This window comes from Equus quagga, chromosome 2 (assembly GCF_021613505.1).
Source record: "Equus quagga isolate Etosha38 chromosome 2, UCLA_HA_Equagga_1.0, whole genome shotgun sequence".
Classification (NCBI taxonomy): Eukaryota; Metazoa; Chordata; class Mammalia; order Perissodactyla; family Equidae; genus Equus; species Equus quagga.
In genome coordinates this window covers 24330459-24351276 of record NC_060268.1, presented here as the reverse complement: position 1 = coordinate 24351276, position 20818 = coordinate 24330459, and the positions used below count along the sequence as shown (strand labels likewise).

The following is a 20818-nucleotide window of genomic DNA, read 5'->3' as shown; positions in this document are numbered from 1 at the left end:
TTCCCCTGGTCTCACTAGGGAATGACTAATGTCTTGTTTCCTCAAATCTGTGCGTGGCCTGGCCCCTCCCACAAGAATGTGGCCATATGGGTTGAATCTCCGGGAGGGGGTGCATTGTGGGCACCAAGAAGAAGCCTCAGGAATCAGTCCTCAGCACATCTCCCCACCAGGCATGCCCTGTCTCCGGGGGGCTGTGTGACCCGGATGTGAGACTGTGTGCCCTTAAGCAATTGGGTCCATGCCCTTGTGTCTCCCTGTTAAAAGGTGGCTGGGAAACTGGCCCTCATTCTCAAAGCTATGAGGTCCGGCATGGTACGTGATGGCTTTTAAGGAGCACGTGAAGATCTCCGTTCTGTTATATTCCGGTTGGTGTGAGTGAGTGTATGTGTGTGCGTGTGACAAGTATAGCCCAGGGTTCTTTTGCATGTGACTGCAAATATCCTTAACAAGTGCGATGTGGAGAGTCTCGTGAGACAGGGTGTGTTTCCCTATGTGTATCCATAGGGCTGTCACTGTCGTGGTGTCACAGTGGGTTTATGTGCTGGCGCCTGTGTGTGTCAAGATATGTGCGAGCCTGTGAGTCGTGGGTGCATGTGTCCCCATCATTTCCCAGTGTGAATGTGTGTGTGCGCACATACCACCGCAATGTGTGCATCTCTGTGATGCTGGATGTGGGTGTGGCGTGAAGGAGAAGATGTGTGTCACTGTGTCTGTGGGGGTCCTGCCTCTGTGCCACCCCGAGTCCGCCCTCCTCCCCAAGTTCTGTGGCTCCCTCCCAGGCAGTGGCTCTGCCCCTCCCCTCCTCTCCCTCCCAACCAGTCTGTGCGGGGGGAGCTGGTGCTGCAGCCCCCCCACCCCTCCCCATCCAGGCCCCATAAATAGCAGCAGAGTCGGAGCTGGAGCCGGAGTCGGAGCCAGCGCCAGTGGCTGGAGCAGCAAGGGAGTCAGGGCCAGGGCCAGAGAGCCGGAGAGAGGAGCCCCCGACTAGAGCCCAGGTGAGCCCACCCTTCCTCCCCAGCCCAGCCCCAGCCTGGCCCAGCCTGGCCCAGTCTCCATAACAACTCTCCCCCAGGCCCCAGAGAGGTCTCCAGTCCTGCCCGATCCCCTCACCACCACACGCCCCTGCCCATCTCAGCGGATCTGAGAGAACTGGGAAACTCATGGCTGGACGGCAGAGACCCCCCCACCCCAGACCCTCCCTCACATATCCAGAAAGGCACACTGGGTGATGGGGTGGGAGCAGCATCCAGCCAGAGAAGGGTCCCAGTTCCGAGCGAGGTACAGGAAATGTCACACCCTCCTGAAGACAGACACACAACTAGAGGACAGACACACGGGGAGGGGGCATTCAGACACACCCACGCACACTTGCTGGGGGAAGCACGACATGAGAGCAGACAGCCTCACCCTGAGATGTGGACAGACACAGATAGATGGACCAACCGACCATAAGCTCGGCCAGTGTACCCCTGCCTGCTGCTGCCCGAGGCTTGGCACCACTGCTGGGGGAGGGTGGCTTGCGTGCATCCCACAGGCAGCATGGAGGGGGCCGCGGCTCCCCAAAAATCCTGTCGCTAAGAGACAATGCAAGCGCTGCCAAGAAGTGTGAGAACAGGGGAGGTGGAGAGGGAAGCGAGAGTTGTCACCGTGGGAGCCCCTGCGGCGGGGGGGGGGGGGGGGGGGGGGGGGGGGGGGGGGGGGGGGGGGGGGGGAACCTGGAGGAGCTTTCAGCAGGGACAGGGCTCTGCCTCCAACTCCCCCAGCCCACCACCCCTCCCTTTCCATCAGCCAACCAGAAGGTGAGTCGGGGGAGGTGGATAGGGACAGCCGGCAGGGCCCCCTGCAACCTGCCTCCTCCTGCCCATCACAGATTCCGCTCCTGAGGCCGGTCCTCTTCAGACTTTCAGGGGCCCCTCCACCCCCTTCCCCACCCTCTTGCCCCAGTTCAGCTCCCTCGTGCCAAGCCTGAGTGCAGCGCTGGCTCAAACATCAGCTGGGAAATAGCAGAAGGTGCTGAGGCAGCAGAAAGCGTGGATCAATCGATGGCCTAGGAGCCAAGACTGCCGGGAACCCCACCAACCCTCCAGCCTCTCCAGCCCCACCCATGCACACTAGGTCAACAGGGGTGACAGGAGCACAGGGCTGTGCAGGAGTGAGAGGCTCAGGTCCTCCGCCCTCCCCTGCTCTGAGCTCTGGGAAGCTGAGCCGAGGGTGGGGGAGACAGGGGGTGCAAGAGATCCCAGGGCCTCAGGCAGCAGGACAAAGGAGGGCAGGCTCTCAGAAGACCAACCCCTCCCTTGGCAGGTGTTTCCTTTCCACTGTCCAGGTCATCTCTGTCCCCCCAGTGACATGTCTGACCCTGAGATGGGATGGGTGCCTGAGCCCCCAGCCATGACACTGGGGGCCTCGCGGGTGGAGCTGCGGGTGTCCTGCCACGGCCTCCTGGACCGAGACACACTCACCAAGCCCCACCCCTGCGTGTTGCTCAAGCTCTACTCTGACGAGCAGTGGGTGGAGGTGAGAAGGGGCTTGGGTCTTTCCTTCACTAACCCCCTGGCCCGGGAAGGAGGGAGGCCAGGTGGGGGCGATGAAAGTCTCATGATGGAACGTGAGGATTCTGAGGGGTTTCTTCTCAGCTGTGTGGGTAACCTTGGAGACGAGTGTGCCACCATTACGAACCCAAACCATTTTACAGTTTCCACAGCCCAGAGTCCCAGAGGGTCCCAACACCGCACTGGAGGCAGTGGCACAACCCCCAAAAGCCTTATGAGAGCCCCAGAGAGCTGACAGTCTGGTGGGCTGGCGGCACCCTGAGCTCAGGGTTCAGCCTAGAGAGGGAAGAGCTAGTCGCTGGGGATGTGGGAGTCCAAGGAAAGCTGGCAGGAGTGAGGTGGTCTAGGGCAGAGAAAAGTAGCCTGGGTTCCCACAGGGCCCTCACTCCTCCTGCCGCAGGTGGAGCACACGGAGGTGCTACGCTCCTGCTCCAGCCCCGTCTTCTCTCGGGTGCTGGCCCTCGAGTACTTTTTTGAGGAGAAGCAGCCCCTGCAGTTCCACGTGTTTGACGCCGAGGACGGAGCTACCAGCCCCCGCAATGACACCTTCCTGGGCTCTACGGAATGCACCTTGGGCCAGGTTTGCATTCCCACCCCACCCAACCCCAGCTTCTGCCTCTAACAGCCAAAATAACAGACAGTGTGAGCTCAAGAGCTAGTTCAATCAGGGCTTAGACCCCATCTCCAACGTTCACTGGCTGTGCAGCCTTGGGCAAGATTCTTAACCTCTCTGAATCTTAGTTTCCTCATCTAAACAATGGGGTCACAGTGCCTACCTCTTAAGGTTGCTGTGGAGATTAAGTCCAACCCTAGCCCAAGTGCAGCCCCTGTGGGCATTCAGAGGGCACTGATTCCCTTGTCCGTTGTACCCTGGCCAAGGCAGGGGGGCACCACAACTGGATCTCCCTCCACCTCCATCCCCAGATTGTGTCACAAACCAAGGTCACTAAGCCATTGCTGCTGAAGAATGGGAAGACAGCGGGCAAGTCCACCATCACGGTAGGCAAGGTCCCCTGTACTCACCCTTGGGCAGAGCGGTCAATGCCCCTGCATGGACATCCTGGTAACATCATGCCCAAGACTGGTACCCTCCTAAGGGAGAGTGCACATGGGGTGGCCCTTGTGGTGGGGGGTGGTGGGGTCCTGCCACTTGTGTCCCCTGGCAGATCGTGGCCGAGGAGGTATCCGGCACCAACGACTATGTGCAACTCACCTTCAGAGCCCACAAGCTGGACAACAAGGTTGGAACCCCAGAGTCCAGGCCCCCATCTCCTGTTAGAGAGCCGAGGCTCCCCCCACTCAAGACCAATCCCAGGGCCCTTGTGCTGCTCTCTTCTCAGCGTTAGCTGCCTCCCCCTGCAGACCTCACCAGGCTCATGGGCCCCTTCCCCTGTCCCTCAGGATCTGTTCAGCAAGTCTGACCCTTTCATGGAGATCTATAAGACCAACGGGGAACAGAGTGACCAGCTGGTCTGGAGGACCGAGGTTGGTGCCTGGGGCAATGGGGAAGGAGGGAGGAAGAGCAGAGTAGGAAACTTAGATAGGAGGTGACCAGCCTCTGGGGCCTCTCTAAGGTGGTGAAGAACAACCTGAACCCCAGCTGGGAGCCGTTCCGCCTGTCCCTGCACTCCCTATGCAGCTGTGATGTCCACCGGCCTCTCAAGGTGAAGCCCTGCCACCAAGGGCAGCTGATTGGAGCATTGGGCCTCTGTCTGAGACCTTCTCCCTGAGTGTGGCAAGCCCTTTCCCTCGCTCCCTGAGACAAGCCCTTCCCATTGTGGGGTAAAGAACCGGTCAGAGCTCAGTGTTCTTACACAGTGTGCCTTATATCGGAGGCCAAAGTCCCTGCCAGACTGAGCCAAAGGATGAAGTTCAGCAGGTGGCCTCTTTGGGCAGGTTGAGGACATCTGTTTGGGCCTAGAGACTGTCAGGCCCCTACCTCCCTGAGTCCTTTCCCCTGCCCCAGGAACCTCTGCAAAGCATCCCTGACCCTGACCCTAACACCCCCTTACCCCCGCCCGCACCTTCCCAGTTCCTGGTGTATGACTACGACTCGAGTGGGAAGCATGACTTCATCGGCGAGTTCACCAGCACCTTCCAGGAGATGCAGGAAGGAACAGCAGACCCTGGGCAGGAGGTGCCACAAAGACCCCACCCCACTCCCCAGAATCCCACCCAGATCCCTGGAAAAATCTTGAGGGTGCTAAAGAGACGGCCATCTGTCACAGGAAGTGGAGAGGGTGGAAAGTACCCTGGCTCAGCCTAACGACTGAGGCATGGCGGGTTTTGCTCTGGGAGGCTCTGTGGGAAGCGGGTCAAGGGGTCACCTGAAGGAATCGTGACCCTAGGCTTGTGGGGCATGTGGGGTCTAGATGCAGTGGGACTGTATCAACCCCAAGTACCGGGACAAGAAGAAGAATTACAAGAGCTCAGGGACCGTGGTGCTGGCCCGGTGCACGGTAAACCCAGCGTCTTCCGAAGCCCTGGCCCAGCCCCAACCCCGACCGCACCCTCGCCTTCAACCCTGTCCTTGTTTCAAAAACCACTTTCTCTGCTTCTGGGAACGAGAAGGCTTGTCCTATCCCAGCGTGAACTTCAATCTCAAAAATCCTGGTCCCTCCACTTACCCTACAGAAGCCCCATCCAGCTCCCTCCTCTAAGGACCATCCCTCCACTTTGCCTCCCTCCCTCCCGCCAGGTGGAGAAGGTGCACACCTTTCTGGATTACATCATGGGAGGCTGCCAGATCAGCTTCACGGTAAAGGCCCATGGGGTGGGGACACAGGCAAGAGGCACACAGGCCAAGCGCATAGTGAACTGAAGGAGCCCAGAATCTCCACTGCCCCTACTTGGGCCTTTCACGAGTCTTAGGGTTGTCATCCTGTTCCCCTTGCCCCACCCATGATGAGGCTACCTGTGATGGGCTCATCCAGATTCATCTTAGTCCTCCTTACAGACCCTAGCTCTGGCCTGGCCTCTCTGTTGGCTCTCATGGATGCAACATGACACTTCCCCCTTCCCCACCAGGTGGCCATTGACTTCACCGCCTCCAATGGGGACCCGAGAAGCAGCCAGTCCCTACACTGCCTCAGCCCCCGCCAGCCCAACCACTACCTGCAGGCCCTGCGTGCAGTGGGAGGCATCTGCCAGGACTACGACAGGTAGGAGGAGGTGGGGGCGGGGGCACAGGTAGGGAGGCCTTGCCCGATGGGCCCCCACAGCCTTTTCTTCTCCCCAGCGATAAGCGGTTCCCAGCGTTTGGCTTTGGGGCTCGAATCCCCCCCCAACTTCGAGGTAGGCTGGATTTGAGAGGAAGACAGGAGATGGTGGGAGAGTCAGACAAGAAGGAAAGACACCCCCTCGCTGCCTCACCTTACCCTCACAGGTGTCCCATGACTTTGCTATCAACTTTGACCCAGAAAATCCTGAATGTGAAGGTAAGAGGGGAGATTCCCACCAGCCCTGCCTTCCCACCTCCAGCTTGCTGCACATCCTGTATAGCCCATGCAGGAGCACAGACTCCATTCCCATGGGCCCAGTCCCTGACCCTTCACCCATCCAGCACCTGTCTTCATTTGGTAAGACTTCCAGCTCCTGGCTCAGCATCTGCCCACCCAACTCCCGCAGCGCCTGGACCACCCAACTCTCCTCCTACTTAGTGAGGAACTTGGGGGGCAGGGCAGTCCCCAGACAGGGAAGCACCTTCTCGCTTTAAGGAGTGTCAGGAAGGACTCCCTGCTAATCTCTGCCAGCCTCATCCCTTTGCCCACAGAGATCTCAGGGGTCATCGCCTCCTATCGCCGCTGCCTGCCCCAGATCCAGCTCTATGGTCCCACCAACGTGGCCCCCATCATCAACCGAGTAGCTGGGCCAGCCCAGCGGGAGCAGAGCACCGGCCAAGCCACGGTGAGGAGACCAAGCAGGCAACCAGGGGCTGCCCCAGGTGTCCTCCTGTGGGGCCAGGGGCCCGGCTTGGAGTGGGTGCCAATGCCCTTGCACACGGAGCCGACCCTTCCTCCCCTCTGCCTGCCCTCAGAAGTACTCGGTGCTGCTGGTGCTCACGGATGGCGTGGTGAGCGACATGGCCGAGACCCGCACCGCCATCGTGCGCGCCTCCCGCCTGCCCATGTCCATCATCATCGTGGGTGTGGGCAATGCCGACTTCTCTGACATGCGACTGCTGGACGGCGACGACGGTACCTTGCGCTGCCCCCGAGGGGTGCCCGCGGCCCGCGACATCGTCCAGTTCGTGCCCTTCCGGGACTTCAAGGATGTAAGTACCCGGCGCCCCTCCCGGCTGAAGGACTCCTCAGGTCCTCATGCCCCCAAATCTGACCTGTCTCTCCCACCAAGCTGATGTCCTGCGAAGACGCTGGACCCCTCCAGAGGCCAAGGCGAAGCCCCGCCCCCTTACCTGACCCCGCCTCCTCCACTCTCCTGCCCTAACCACGTTCCGGTCCCCACCCCCAGGCCGCACCCTCTGCGCTAGCTAAGTGCGTCCTGGCGGAAGTGCCGCGGCAGGTGGTGGAGTACTACGCCAGCCAGGGCATCAGCCCGGGGGCTCCCAGGCCCTGCACGCCGGCCACCACCCCCAGCCCTAGCCCGTGACTGCCTCCACCGGATCAACACTCCCTCAGCCTCTCAGTGAGTCCTGGGGGCCCAAAGGGGTGGACATTAGGGGGTGCAAGGTGGGGCTTGGTGGAGCCCATCTTGGCTGGATGTGGTGTAAAAGAGGGCACTTATGACTATACCACCATTTCCCAGGTGTCCTGACCCTTGTGACTCGAGTGACCAGTGCCTCTCCCCCTTGGTCCAGCTGTGCCCCTGGGTGCCAGAAGCGAGTGGTGAGCCCTGTCCCCATCTCTCCAGGCCCCACACCCTTCAACCTTGTGGCCCCTCAGTGACTTTCTTCAGTAATCTGACTTTCTGGCTGTTAATAAAGGGAACCACTCCTAGCATCTCAGCCTCTACCCCTCATGCCTCAGATGCCCAGTGGGCAGGCCGTAGCACCCACACACACACCATTAAGAAATGAGGACCAGCGCCTTTCAAAATCTGAGCCAGAATTCCAGGCAGCCTGATGTCCCTACAGGTTCACCTCAACTATGTGCCAGTGGGATCTGAGCAGCCCCTCCCCTCCCCTCCCAACCCCAGGGGGCCCAGGCACCATGAGGATTAATTACTGGAGATGGGGGGTAATAAGGGGCTGTCAAGGGGCAGGCTGATACCCTCTTACAGCTGTCTCCAGAGGAGCCCAGCTGAGTCCCCCAGGGGCTGAACCCCGGCCCCCACACAGCTGTGGGGCGGGCCGAGAAGGGGTATTGGGGGGCACTGCAGGAGGCAGCAGGTCTGCTAGTGAATTACGAATACAGAGGGGGCACCTAAGGTCCGTGCAGCCTGGTTTTCCTGGGTGTGTGAATGTGTGTGTGTGTTCTTGCACCTCCCTGACTCTCCATGAGTGTGGCCTTTATGGTTCAGGAAGTCCGGCTGTGTATTCTTAATAACATTAACAACGGCAGCAAACATGCTTCTTTAGCACGCGTGAAGCTTTGTGCTAAGTGCTTAAAATGCATGCATTCTCACTAGGTAGTTACCATTACTTTCCCCATTTTCTGACAAAGCAAGTGAGGCTTGATTTAAACTCACCCATAGTAAAGATCTGGTAGGCCTGGAACTTGAGCACAGGCTCCTCTGCCCAAAGTGCCCACAGTCTTAATCACTAGTGTGCAACTTCTGTGTGAGGTGTATCCCTGTGACCCTCATCTTGAGACCCAGGTGTCCATATATGTGGCCTGATTGTTGTAGAGATGTAGGTGCCTGTGGATGGGCATGTCTGCCCGTGTGTGTGCTGTGCAGGGCCTCAGCCAGTCAAGTGCAAGAGCGGCGGTGGGTCTGGCTTGCAGCTCCAGAGGGCAGGCAAGGACACAGGTGATACCCAGAGTGAGGAAGAAGAGCTGGGCTCCTGGAAGGACCCTCCCTGCCCCAGCCTCCCCCTTCAATGATGCTGTGGAAGGGCATGAAGGAGGAGAAGCTAAAGGTGCCATGAGCCTAAGAGAGAGGAGCCGGAGCCAGAGCCAGAGACGGTGGCCAGTGGCCAGTAGTGGGAAAGGGAGAGGAGAAGAGAAAACAATCCTGGGGGAGATGGAGGAGAGGCCTCCCATGTCAGGCTCCTGAGTGGAGGAGGGATGAGCTGGGCTAGAGGAGGGGGAGGAGGGAACAAGAATTGTGATGGGAAGAGACAGCTGGGGAGGGGGTGGATGGAGGGGGGCAGAAAGGAAGAGAGACATATGGGAGGCTCTTCCCCACGCCTCACTGCTTCTCCCATTTATTGTGTCCCTTAGAGGATCTACAACAGTGGCTGGTGAGGTAGCTACTCTCAGTTCAATGCCTCTGCTCTGCCCAGATCCCCGCCCACTCTCTCCATAGGCTGCTGAACCAGAGGGCTGGGTTACCATGGCAACTGTGAGACCTCTGGATAGCCATAGGCGGGCCAAGCTGGTCACTGCTGCTCCTAGGCTTCTGTGCTGTGGTAGTGGGAGGGGAAGGCTCCATCTGGCCCAATCCCCACCCATCCACCCCATTTTCATTGGGCCTCCAGAACTGAGATGCACCACGCAGTCCAGGTGGGGGGTTCCCTCTCTCTCTCTCTTTCTCTCATACACACACACACACACAGAAGCCTGGAGCCAGGATAAAGAATGAACACTTCTTAAATTGCAAGAACATTTAACCAATAGTGTAAAGTTCTGCCTGGACTTCAAGTTTAATTCACAAAAGCTGCATTCTCTCAGCTCCTCGTCATGCTGGAGAAAGTCTCACCTTAGCCCTCAGAGAGGCAGGAGGTAGCAGGGGCACCTATGCAGGTTTGGAGGCCAAGGCAGCCTGGAGGGAGCAGCAGAAGACCAGCGCATGGGCTCACCCACTGCCCAAGCTGCAGTCAGGAAGCTAGAGTAGGACAGCAAGTCCCTTTGGTGAAGTTGTCTTAGGGACTCCCACACTAAGAAAATGCCAGACTGGAAAGGTGTCAGAAGTCATCCAAGCCAAATGAGGATTAGATTAGGTAACCCAGACACAGGGAGCAAGGGATTTGCTCCAGGTGACAGAGGTATCCTGTGGCACAGCTGGGACTAGGGCCCAGGTCTCCAGACTTCTGCACAGGGTTCTCTCCCGGCCCACACCAGCCACCCCCAGAGCTCCTCAGGCCTTCACTGCTCTGGGCCTTGGAGGCCACCGGTTGCGTAGGAAGAAAGCCTCTTGGATAGAGTTCCTAGTCTGTCTTGCTAGTGGGAACTGAAATCTTGAAAATGCAGTAGTCCTACAATGGGGAGATTACAAGCCTCGGAATGAAACTACAGCCTCGTTGCTAATTACCACCTTAATGCACTACAGGTTGAAAACCTTGAATTAAAATCTAAACTGAGGGGGAAGCTGCACCCTCGTTCACTGTGTCACCCAGCCATCATCCACGCTCCACACACACACACAGGGCCCGGCACTGGCTCTGCAGATCTCAGCGTCCTGGTCATTTGGGATGGGGCAGGAGGTGGAGAGTTTCTGTGCACGATCTGCGTGAGAGGGCACCCCTCTTCCCAGATAATGATCAGCATCTAACTTCGGAGCATGCCTTGAGGGTCCAGCAAGTTTGGGGATATTTGCGTGGTCATACAAGGGAGTGTCTGGCACCAGAAGGTGCTCAGTAACCATCTAGTGAATGGTACCGCCGCCTCCTGGGTGGTGCCCCCCACCCACCTACTCCGCCATTCTGCGGCCCCAAGCGGCTCAGAGGAAGAAGTGGGCGTGGTCCCCGGACCCGGGGCCGCTCGAGGTCAGCCGGTCACAGCGAGCCTTGTAGAGGTCGCGCTCCCTGGCCAGGCGGGCTACCTCGGCCCTCAGCGCGTCCAGCTGGGCGGCCAGGCGGGCACGCTCGGCCTCCAGCCCGCGCCGCTGCTGCAGCCGCTTGGAGCGACAGGCCTGCGCGTAACCGCGGTTCTTCAGCGTGCGGCGCCTCTGCTTCAGCCGCAGCGCCTCGTCGCGCCCGCAGCCCCGCAGCTGCCGGTTTAGCTCCCGCACAGACATCGACACCAGCGCCGCGTCCGAAAACCGCTCGGCCAGCTGCAGAGGAAGCGGGCAGAGACCTGGTCAGCGCCGGGTGCTACGCACTCCATACACAGGTCCCGACGCCAGAGTGGCCCTGCCCCCAGGGAGGCTCCACCCCCGGCTCCCACCTTTACCGGCAGGCTCGCCCTGCCACTGAATGGATCTCGCAGTCCAGACCCCGCCTCAGTCCCAACCCGCCTGGGGCCACGCGGTCCTGGCTAAGGGGCTAGCGCACCTTTGGCCCCGCCCCACGCGGCAGGCCCCGCCTCCCACGGTCAGGCGAGCCAATGGCGCACCAGAGCCCGCACCGCCCCTCCGCGGTCCTCAGCATCCGGCTCCAGGCCCGCGTGTGACCTGCGGGCCCGCGCCCAGACGGACCCCGCCCCTCCAACGCGCCTCTCTCCCCTGTCCTGAAGGCCGCAACCCTGTGACCCTCAAAGGATTTGGATTACATCCTAATGCCCTCAACACCCCCATCTGTGTCTATAATTAATAGGATGAGTCCCTATTCTTCCTGAGAAGGTTGAGGGCCGTGGAAGCACGAAGTCTTGAAAAGGCCAGCCTCATTCCGGTTCCCACAGTCATAACTCCGCTCCGTTCTACGCACAACCCTTTTCCTGGTGTCCACAGACACGGTATCATTTACCTCCTCGTAAACAACCGCTCCCTGACGCCCTTTCATTCTCAATCCTCCCCTTTCGGTCCTCTTCTAACCTTATCTTCTTCTTCCTCCTGGTTCAGCCTACTCATTTCTCATCATTTGGAAAAAAGGGAGGGCGGAGGACGTAGTGTTCTCTATCTGATTTCTTTCAAGGGCCCTTCTTCCCTTCTGCCTTCTGTCTCTTTCCCAATCTGTAACCCCCTCTGGGAACTCTCCTCCCTCTTGAACTGCCCTCCTCCCTCAGCCTGCCTCCCCTCAGACTGGCTCACTGATCACTCACCTGGGTATGCTGGGCTCCGGTCTCCTCCGGGCTCCCTGGGTAGTAGCCATGGGGCCCCTCACCAGGGACTGGGCTCTGACCCTGCAGCAGCTCCACGGCCTCCTCCGGACTCAGCCCCAGTGCCTCCCCAGCCCCCAGCTGCTGCTGCAGGGTGGCCAGCCAGTACAGCTCCTCCAGGCCTGGCCGGGGTCCCTCGGTGGCCCCCACCATGCCTGGCTCACTGAAGGTGGGTGAAGGAGGCACTGAGCTGTAGGGGGTGGAACCCAGTGAGGCTGTAGGAGGGGCAGATCGCCCCTCCGAGGGTTCCCGCTTTACCTCAAACTTCATCAAGTCAAAGTCATTGACATATTCCATGGCCAGGGGGCTAGGTGGCAGTGCCATTCTGGGGCTGGATTGGGAGGGGTGCACCTGCAAAAGAAGAGGAGAGGTTTGGAGCACCTGGAGGCTGCCTGCCAGCCTCCTTTCCCAAAACTTGCTTCCCCTGAAGCCCAAGTGCCCTAGAGCCAGAGTTCTGGAAAGCCGGGGAGATGTGCAGCTCTGCTCCCTACATAGTCACCTCCGGGCTGGGGGCAACTTTTTAGGTGGCAGGGGCTCCTGACCGGTGGCAAGCAGCTTAAAGGCCTGGATGAGGAAGAGGATAGCACAGCCTCTGGCCCACTGGTGCCTCTGGGATCTATGAAAAACAAGAGGAAGATGGCAGTGCTCCCAACTTTAATGCTGGGACATGCTGAGAGGCTCTGTCATCTCAAGAGACATCATTTCATTTCCAAGCAATTTAAAAGATTTGCTTAATTAACTGTGATAGAGTATGTGTATATTTTAGGACAATGGGAAGTCACGTATGCTGTGATTTTTAATCTATGAGGATAACGTGCGTGATACCTCTCTCTCAGAGCCCCAGGCCAGAGCCTTGCACATAGAAGACCCTCAGTGCACATCTGTTCTATGGATTAAGCAATTAGTGAATACCTTTTATAGGAGCAAGAGACTTTCCAAGGAAAAAAAGAAAGGTCCTCAAATCAGTTCTAGAAAGATCAGGACTGAGTGCTGACAATCTTTCCCCAAGGCCAATCTCTCCAAGGGGAATGAACCAAGACTGGTTTTCCCCCTCTACTCAGAACCTGCTCTGTTGTGTGAACTTGAGCAGACCCCCTTCCCCTTTCTGACCCCAGTTTCTCCTTCTATCCAAGGAAGGAAGTTAGACTTTAACAGTTCCCAAAGAGTGTTCTGTGAAGCACTAAGTCTGAAAAACACTCAAGAAGAGGTCTATGCTCAGATAATTTTGAGAAATGCTGCCTCTCATCCCCACCTCTTGCAGATTCACAAAGCACAGCAGCATATTAATCTGAGAAGTCCTTCAGTAACTATCTGGTCAACCTCAACACAGAGTGCCTCGAACTTATGTCCTCAAGGACCTCTCCTCCGTCTTATCAACCATGGAGCGGGTGCTCATCTAGGAACCTCTGGCTAGATGACCTCGGAGATCCTTCCCAGCCTGGAAGTCCCAAGCTCTAGCCCAGTTCCAACAGCCCCACCACCAGCCCCAGGAGAGGCAAGGCGGGGCTTAGCGTTTGGCTCCATCTTGATGCCCCAAGCCTAGGTAGCCCTCTTTCCAACCACATCTCAGGCCCCCAGGCTCTGCCCAGAGAGTCGGAAAGGAGGACCAGGCTTCTCTCTTTTCCTGTCCCAAGGAACCAGGGAAGGGTTTTTGCCCATCTGTTGAGCTCCCTACCCTTGACAGGACAGAGGGGATGGGAACAAAGACACAGATTGAAGGAACTGACCCTTGGCAAGGAGGAGACCGTGAGCCCCTGAAGGAGGTGTCCAGAGTGAATTGGATGAAGAGATAAGTAAGGGGGTTGTTTATCTTTCTGAAGTGATAGCAGTGAGGGACATAAGGCCAATCTGGGTGAGAGTGGAGCACAGGACAGAAGTGTGAAGGTCCCTGAAAACAGGCAACAGAGAGCAGAGAGCAGGTGTTGGAGGAGGGGGCTCTGGGTGAGCAGCCTGGCACCTAGGTGGGCCGCGGACATACTCACTTTAGGGATGGCAGAGATGATGTGGTCAGTGTCAGAGCCAGGTGGGCACAGCTTCCCCAGAGACTGGAGGCCCCATTGAGCAGGGCCTGGCGGCTCTGTGCTCAGAACAAGGGGCTGTGGGCACAGAGCCCAAAGGGCACTCTTAAAGGGCCAGCGCTCTGAGGTCATCTGTGGTCCTGAGGCCTCCAGCCAATGAGGTAAGGGGATCATTTGCATATCTCATTGTCCTGGGGGGTTGGAGGGAGGGGGAGGACACGTATGCCTATGCCTGTTCTCAAGGAAGGAAAGGGGGCATCTTCCCCAACAAAGCTCCTCACTGATGGTCTGACTCAGATGTGCTCAGCCTCCCAGTACAGAGAGCCACATTGGCCCCAACCACCACCCTCATATGAACACAACCCTCAGCCCTTGGTGACTGAGAGACGGGGACCGGAAGAGAGGACCAGACAAGCTCCCAGCGCCCTTACCCTCCAAGGCTCTGCAGCCCCTTGTCAGTGTTTTTGGGGTGTACAAGCTCTCTCCAACCCCCTCTCACCTGGCCTGTTGGGTCTGTTTCCTGTTTCCAGGAATTCTCACGTTTCTGCCCCCTGCCTCACACCCATCACAGCCATTGCATCAGAAAGATAAGCAACCCTCCCCACGGTGAGTCTCCAGGACTCGGCCATCCAATCCTCAGGCTCTCCCACTCTGAATGACCCAGCCCCAGGACAGGCAGCCCAGCTTGGGAGAAGCAGCAAGAGAAGGGAGAACGAGGAACTCTGCTCCTTCCTTCCGGGCCACCGCAGGACACAAATCTAATCACCACCAATCCATCCAAGACACTTTTGTAACTGCCCTCACATGCCCTCTGCTTCCTCTCACCTTTTCCTTGTGTGTCTCCATCCCTCCCTTTTCCTCTCTCGCTCATCCTGGTTCCCAGATGGCTGGACAGTGACCTACATTTTTAGCCTAATCCCCTAACACCTCTTAGAGCTATCATCCCCGAGTAGAAGTTGGAACAGGGATACTAGGAATTAGCCAAGGAGATGTTTAAACCTGTCTGAAGCTGTTTAAATGGGGTCTGTACTAGAATAGAGCTCCAAGAAAAAGCTGGTGGATTCAGATGATCTAAGGCAGTGATTCTCAAAGTGTGGTCCCCAGAGCAGCAGCATCACCTGGGAACTTGTTAGAAGTGCAAATTCTCTGACCTCGCCTCAAAGCTACTGAATCAGAAACTCACTGGATGGGGCCAAAAAAAATCTGTGTTTTAATAAGCCCTCCAGGCAATTTTGACGAACACTTAAGTTTGAGAACCACTGCTCTACAGACTGCCTATGGTCAACTCAGCTTCCCTTGGTGCGTGACACTGTGTGTGTGCGTGTGGTCTCTCCTGCCATGCTCAGTACACACATGTAACAAGACCTAGATCAGACGACATCTCTCTCTGCCCACACTTGGCCTCCATTTTTTGGAGAAGAGACCATTGTCATTATTCAAGTAGAAAGCCTTCCCAGTGTGATTGCCTGAATCTAGTGCTGTTTTTGCAGAAACAGCAAAAAGCCCAAGGCCTGGGAATAAGGCCACAAAGTGGGAATGGGGAGCAGGGAGAAAGGGAACCCCATACACATGCCCATGGAATATGGGTCTAAGGCAAACAGGCAGAAAAAAGACCCCAGAATTTCCCTGGTTGAAGAAGGAATAGGCAGTGTTGATGAAGCCTGATCTGGCCTGGCCAGACACTTGCCCCCCAGCAGATGTCAGGTCTGCACTGATCCTCTTGTTTACTGGAGGGCTCAAAGGAGAGGTGGGAGGGCTAAGCTGCTAACGGGCTAAAGGAGTCAGACTAAACAAGCTCAGGCGCGTTGAGCTGCTCAGGGCTCAGACCAGGCGCCACTGACCAGGGAAAGGAGTCTGAGGAGTGAGGGCTGGGCCAGGGGAAGGACCAAGGACACAGAAGCGAGGCTGTGACAGCCAGAGGGGACCCAGGAGGTGGTTAATGGGTTCTCTTGGTGGCAGCCAGGGCTGGTGGGGGCGAGGGGGAAATGAATGCTGAGACTGACTGGCTCAAGGACATCTGGGGACAGGGAAATAGGGATGAAAAAGATGAAGCCAGGTGGACTCTGGGAATGACAGAACAGAGGAAGGGAGGCAAGAAGACTTAGCAAAGGAGGCAGCAGGTATAGATCTGGGATAGAGGGCATAACAAGTCAGGGACTCTCCAGGGACTGGGAATGAAGGAGGCAGAGGGACATAGGCACATGGATGGACAAAGGGCCCTGAGGAACTCAAAGAGAGAAAGGCTTCTGGGAGGGGACCAGGAAGGAAATAAAAGATAACAAGAGAGGTGATGGGAGCAAAGGAGGAGAAGACAAAGTGGTAGCAGAAAGGGCCAGAGGGAAGTAAGATTGGGGACCAAACACTAGAAACAAATCCAGAGGAATAGACAGATGGATGGTCAGGCCACAGAGAGAGAGCAGTGGCCACAGGGTGAAAAAGTAGAAATATATGGACAGAGGGATACTGGACCATGGGGAAAGACAGCCTCCATGGCAGGCAAAGGGCCTGGAGGAGTGGGGTACAACACAAAAAGGAAGGAGAGGAGAGGGGACAGACAGTAATCCAGAGTGCTATCACCAGCTCCTCTGTCCTGCACCCCCATTTTCAGAGCCCCGTAAGACCTTTATCATTCCTCGTTCTGGCTTTTGGTATCTAGATCTTCAGTAATGGATCCCAATCCTCAAATCTTGTACATTCATTTGATGAACATTTATTAAACACCTGCTCTGCCCCGGGCACTGTGCTAGGCTTAGGGACACCTCAGTAAATCAGACTGACACTAGCCCTGCCATCATGGAGCTTACAGACTGAAACAGAGAAACATCAGTTTATTGCCCTTGGGCCCAGACAAGAGTGGCCCCTGCCCTGGGCCCTGCACTTTGGAAGCCTCCACTCTGTCCCTTGTCTGGCTGTGTGCCATGGAGTGAGGAGTCCAAGCCTTCTCTGCCCACACCCCAATCCCCTTCTGAACCACACTCCAGACACCTAGGAATTCCCTGCCCAAAGGGCCCCAAGCCCACTTCTAGGGTTTGCCCTCCCAAGAGTGGACCACACTACGCTTGCACACATCCCTAAACTCAACACATGGCCAAGGGGCGGCTGTTTGAAGGAGGTTGTGGGCAGATTTGGGATGTGTAGACAAGGAGTTCCACACATGCACACATGAGGCCCTTCACAGTACACAATGGTGTCAGGAGTGGGATAAGAAATGGGCCCAAGGGCCACTGGCCAAAAGCTACCTGTCCCTACACTACCACATTCTGCTGTGGAATCCTGAGGACCCCAAATAATATCCAAATTTGAACCAAAGTCCAGACCATTATGTATATATTTGTCAAGGTAGAAGAATAGAACATATTTTATTTAACAGTTTGTTCGCTTGAGTTACACATTTTAAATATTTAAACACAAGGTTTGTGAGTCTCTATCTGTACTCCTACTCCAGGCCCTGCATATGTTAGGAATGGGCCTACATGAAAATAAACCACTACAACTGAGATGAGTGCGATGAATGAGAAGGGCAGGGGGCTATGTGATTGTATTTCATGAAGACCTAATCTAATGCTGGGGTGTGGGAGGGAGAGACATTGTGGGGACAGTTTGCCTAAGGAAGTCACGTTAAACTGAGACTGGTCAGGTGAGTAAGAAGTAACCATGCCTGGAGGTGTGGAGAAGGCGAGGATTCCAAGCTGCAGGAACAATATATGCAAAGACTCTGGGCGGGAGAGAGGCAGACGTGTTCAGGAAACTGAAAAAAAGACCAATGTAGCCAGAGAGTGAAAACCAAGGAAGGTGGGAAGAATGGTGGGCGGTGAGGGTAGAGAAGTTGACAGCGGCCAGATCTCGCAGAGCCTTGTAAGCCAAGTTGACGATGTGGGCTTTATTCTAAGAGCAGTGAGAAGCTACTAAAGGATTTTCAGCAGGGACATGATATGATCAGATTGTGTTTGAAAAGATCCCTTTGGATCTAGCATGGAGGAGGGCAAAAATGGACTCAGAGTCAGATAAGAGGGTTAGTGCAGTACTCAAGTTGAGTTTGGGAGATATCTTAGGCTGGAAACAAACTCCAAGATGGAAACTTGTGTACAGGTGGTTTATTGGGGAAGACTTTCAAAGGGAGTGAGAGGAGCAGACTGGGCAGAGGGAGAAGTTGAAATGCATTGCAGTTGCAAAAGAGGCTTCAGCTGATCCCATAAGAGCTCTGGAGTTGATTCAGAGTCGTCCCAAATTGAGGCAAGGGGGCCAGGCCTTTGTACCCCTGCAACAACCAGTCACTGGATACACGCTGCCCCAGGAAAGGGGTGTTGCATTTGGCAAGGCAGCTGCCTTCAGCCACTGGTAGTTCTCAGGGAAGCATTCAGCTATGAGCCATCAGCAGCCAACACTCAGCAGCTGGGACAATCAGCGCCATGATCCTGAAGGGGAGATCTGGGCAGCACCCCACAGCATCCACTTGCAGGGGGGTCTGTGAGACATCCAAAGGCCGAACCCAGAGAGCCCTGGGAAGGAGAAAAATGCAGACCAAGGCAAGGCTGGTCACATCCTGCCCCCTGGTGGTGCGCTGTGGACACTGGGCCAGGCTGGGAGAGAGCCAAGGAGCTGCCCAAAAGTGTGTGGCAGATAAGGGGAATCAGCAGTGCAAGGAAATCCTCACAGGAGCCCCTTGCTCAGGCTGCCTCAAGTTGAGGAAGGAAGGAATGGAGGCAGATTCGGAGTCATAGGACTCGTTTATTCTTTCATTCAACCAACATTTATTAAATGCCTATTACAGGCCAGATTCTGCTAGAAGCTAGGATAAAAACAAGACTAAAATTTGGATCCTTCTCTCGAGAAGCTAACACTCTAGTGAGCATTACAGAGATAGAAAAACAACTATAATCAAGTGTGATAAGTACAAAACTATAGGTACGTACACAGTTTAGAACCAACAGAGATGAGATAGATGTTAATTCTAAGGGGCAAAATGACTTCATGTAGGAGGTGATGTTAATTTAAGTCTGAAGGGCAGAAAGAGTTCACGGAAGTGCTCTGGAAACTGCGGAGCACGGTATGTGGGCGAGAAGGTGGCAAGTAGGGAGGTGGGGTGATAACGTGGGATAAATAGGAGCTGGATTAGGAAGGATGTCAGTCGCCACATGATAGGAAGCCTTGAAAGGATTTTAAGCCTCAGAATAATATGATCTCTTTTTTTAAAAAATGATAAATCAAAGGGACAGCATAGAATTGCAGGGGGGAAAAACAGTTCGGTAGAGTCAGAAAGACCTAGATTCAGATTTCGTTTCTCCTACTGACCAGTTGTGTGACTTTGAGCGAATGACCTAACCTCTTGAAGCCTCAGTGGCCACATCTGTCAAACAGGGTGGTTGAAACTGAATGAGAGTATGCATGTCAAGCTGCTGGCAGGGAGCCTGGCACCTTGTGTCCACAGGATAAACATTATCCCTCTCTCTTAATTTCCCAAAGTGAACTTGAGTGCAGATTTTGGAGGGTAGCTTGGTGGGAGGGAGAAGGGGTGGCATTTGAAGACACAGAGGGCCAGGAGGTGACTTGGAAGCTGTCACCTGAAGCCAGGTGAGAGAGAAGCCTGAGCTAAGGCAGTGGCCATGGGGATAGACACAGCTCTGAGAGCTAATTGTGAATTATAAATCCAAAGGTCCTGGTGTCTGATTGGCTATGGAGGATAAGAAAGGAATAGTCTAGACTGATTCAGGTTCCTCTGGGGCAAATGGCTAGATGGCAGTGCCATTCCCTGAGATAGGGAGCCACAAAAGCAGGCGCAGGATTATGGAAGAGATGATGGCCTTTGATCGGTCGACCGTGCTGCCACCAGTGTGCAAACCTTTAGGTTCAAAGGGTGGCCAACGAGGCAGCTGTTTGCAGCAGGGTAGGTGTGGACAGAGCTTGGATGTAGGACTGGAGGGAAGAGTCCCATACATACGCATGAGTTTGGACGCCCGATGGAGCCTAGGTGGAAGGGATGAGGGCCAGCAGCAAGCCCAAGGCTGAAGGCCCGCTCTCCTTGTCCCACTATGTTCCAGCACAGACCTCTAAGAAATCTGAGAATCAAGACTGCTTCCGTTGCAAATCCACTTAAAATTAGCTTGAGCAAGAGAAGAATTTTATTGACTCCTATAAGCGAAATCATGAATCTGTCAGTCTCCATCCCTCTGCTCTGCTTCCTCTAGACTGGCTTCTGTCTCAGCTAGCTTCCTGCTTTGCAGTGACAAGCTGACAACCAGCAGCTCCAGGCATGTATTCTACCAGCTCACCAACCCCAACAGGAAGAAAGCTAATTTTCAAAGTTTACAGAAAAAGCCCCAGAGAGAGACCTCATGCCCATCCCTGAACATTCCCAATTGCTATGGCCAGAGAAAGAAACACACATTGGCCTACCTCCAGGAGAGCCACATGACCACACAGACTGAGGAGGTGGTTCCGGGAACGGAACGTCGGAGCGCTGTTATCAGAAAGGGGCAGATGCCTACCATAGACATGCTGAGTTTGAGGTGCTTTGGCGTTTGGGGTGATATCTAGTGGTTTCAAGTTGAAGAGAGATGTCTGGATGGAGATATAACTTGAGAAATTACCCGAGGACTTTATGGTGGTGGTTGAGTGGGGCAGATGAGTCCTCCAGAGGAATGTGGAGAGAGAATGACCAGGGCAGAGGCTCAAAGAAGAGACTCGGGGGTGGAGAGACACCACCATTTCATGGTAAGGCATAAGGGAGCCTGATCAGGGGGAGAAGACACAGGGATTGGGGAGTTGGGGACTGAGGGGACCTTAGTATTGGGGCCCTTAGCATTGGGGCCCTGGAAAACTGAAGATCCTAGGGCTCAGAGTGCCCAGTCCCCAGGAAGAAGAGTACAAGCAATGCCATCACCACCCCTGCTTCCAGACTTCCAGCCCCCGTGGGCTCCTTTCCCTGGCCTCGCTCCTCATTCCTGGAGCTTGTTTGCCACCTAATGTCTCCCAGTTGCTACCTTTCAGGAGCAAGAGTCCTCAAAGTTACATCATTTGCAGCGGGCGAGGTGGAGCAGGGGGCGGGGCCTCGAAGAGGAGAGAGCCGAGGTGCGGACCCAGTCTTCCAATGAGAGAGATGGGTTTGGGGGCTAGGATGCAGGGGGTGGGGCGGCGGCAGGGCGGACCTTGGGCC

The 20818-nt window shown here is 55.9% G+C and overlaps 2 protein-coding genes across 3 annotated transcripts; one reads left to right on the top strand and one right to left on the bottom strand.

Annotated features, from left to right (window-relative positions):
• Positions 1-935: 935 nt before the first annotated feature.
• Positions 936-7488, top strand: CPNE6 (copine 6). Its single transcript, XM_046654181.1, is given in 18 exon segments — positions 936-995; positions 2346-2517; positions 2953-3132; positions 3477-3551; positions 3719-3793; positions 3954-4037; positions 4127-4216; positions 4585-4689; positions 4925-5011; positions 5251-5310; positions 5580-5713; positions 5791-5830; positions 5832-5846; positions 5938-5989; positions 6325-6458; positions 6589-6825; positions 7023-7196; positions 7317-7488. Coding segments are annotated over 16 exon segments (1674 nt in total). The 5' UTR covers positions 936-995; positions 2346-2349; the 3' UTR covers positions 7161-7196; positions 7317-7488.
• Positions 7489-9225: 1737 nt separating this feature from the next.
• Positions 9226-20736, bottom strand: NRL (neural retina leucine zipper). Of its 2 annotated transcripts, none has more exons than XM_046654891.1 (3): positions 20646-20736; positions 11591-11998; positions 9226-10664 (listed from the first exon to the last, which is right to left on the bottom strand). In XM_046654891.1, the coding sequence occupies exons 2-3, from the start codon at positions 11969-11971 to the stop codon at positions 10332-10334; spliced, it is 714 nt and encodes a 237-aa protein (XP_046510847.1). In that variant the 5' UTR covers positions 11972-11998; positions 20646-20736; the 3' UTR covers positions 9226-10331. The 2 variants fall into 2 exon arrangements, with proteins under 2 accessions (XP_046510847.1, XP_046510846.1); XM_046654890.1 differs by lacking the exon at positions 20646-20736 and adding an exon at positions 20151-20165.
• Between the last annotated feature and the right edge of the window lie 82 nt (positions 20737-20818).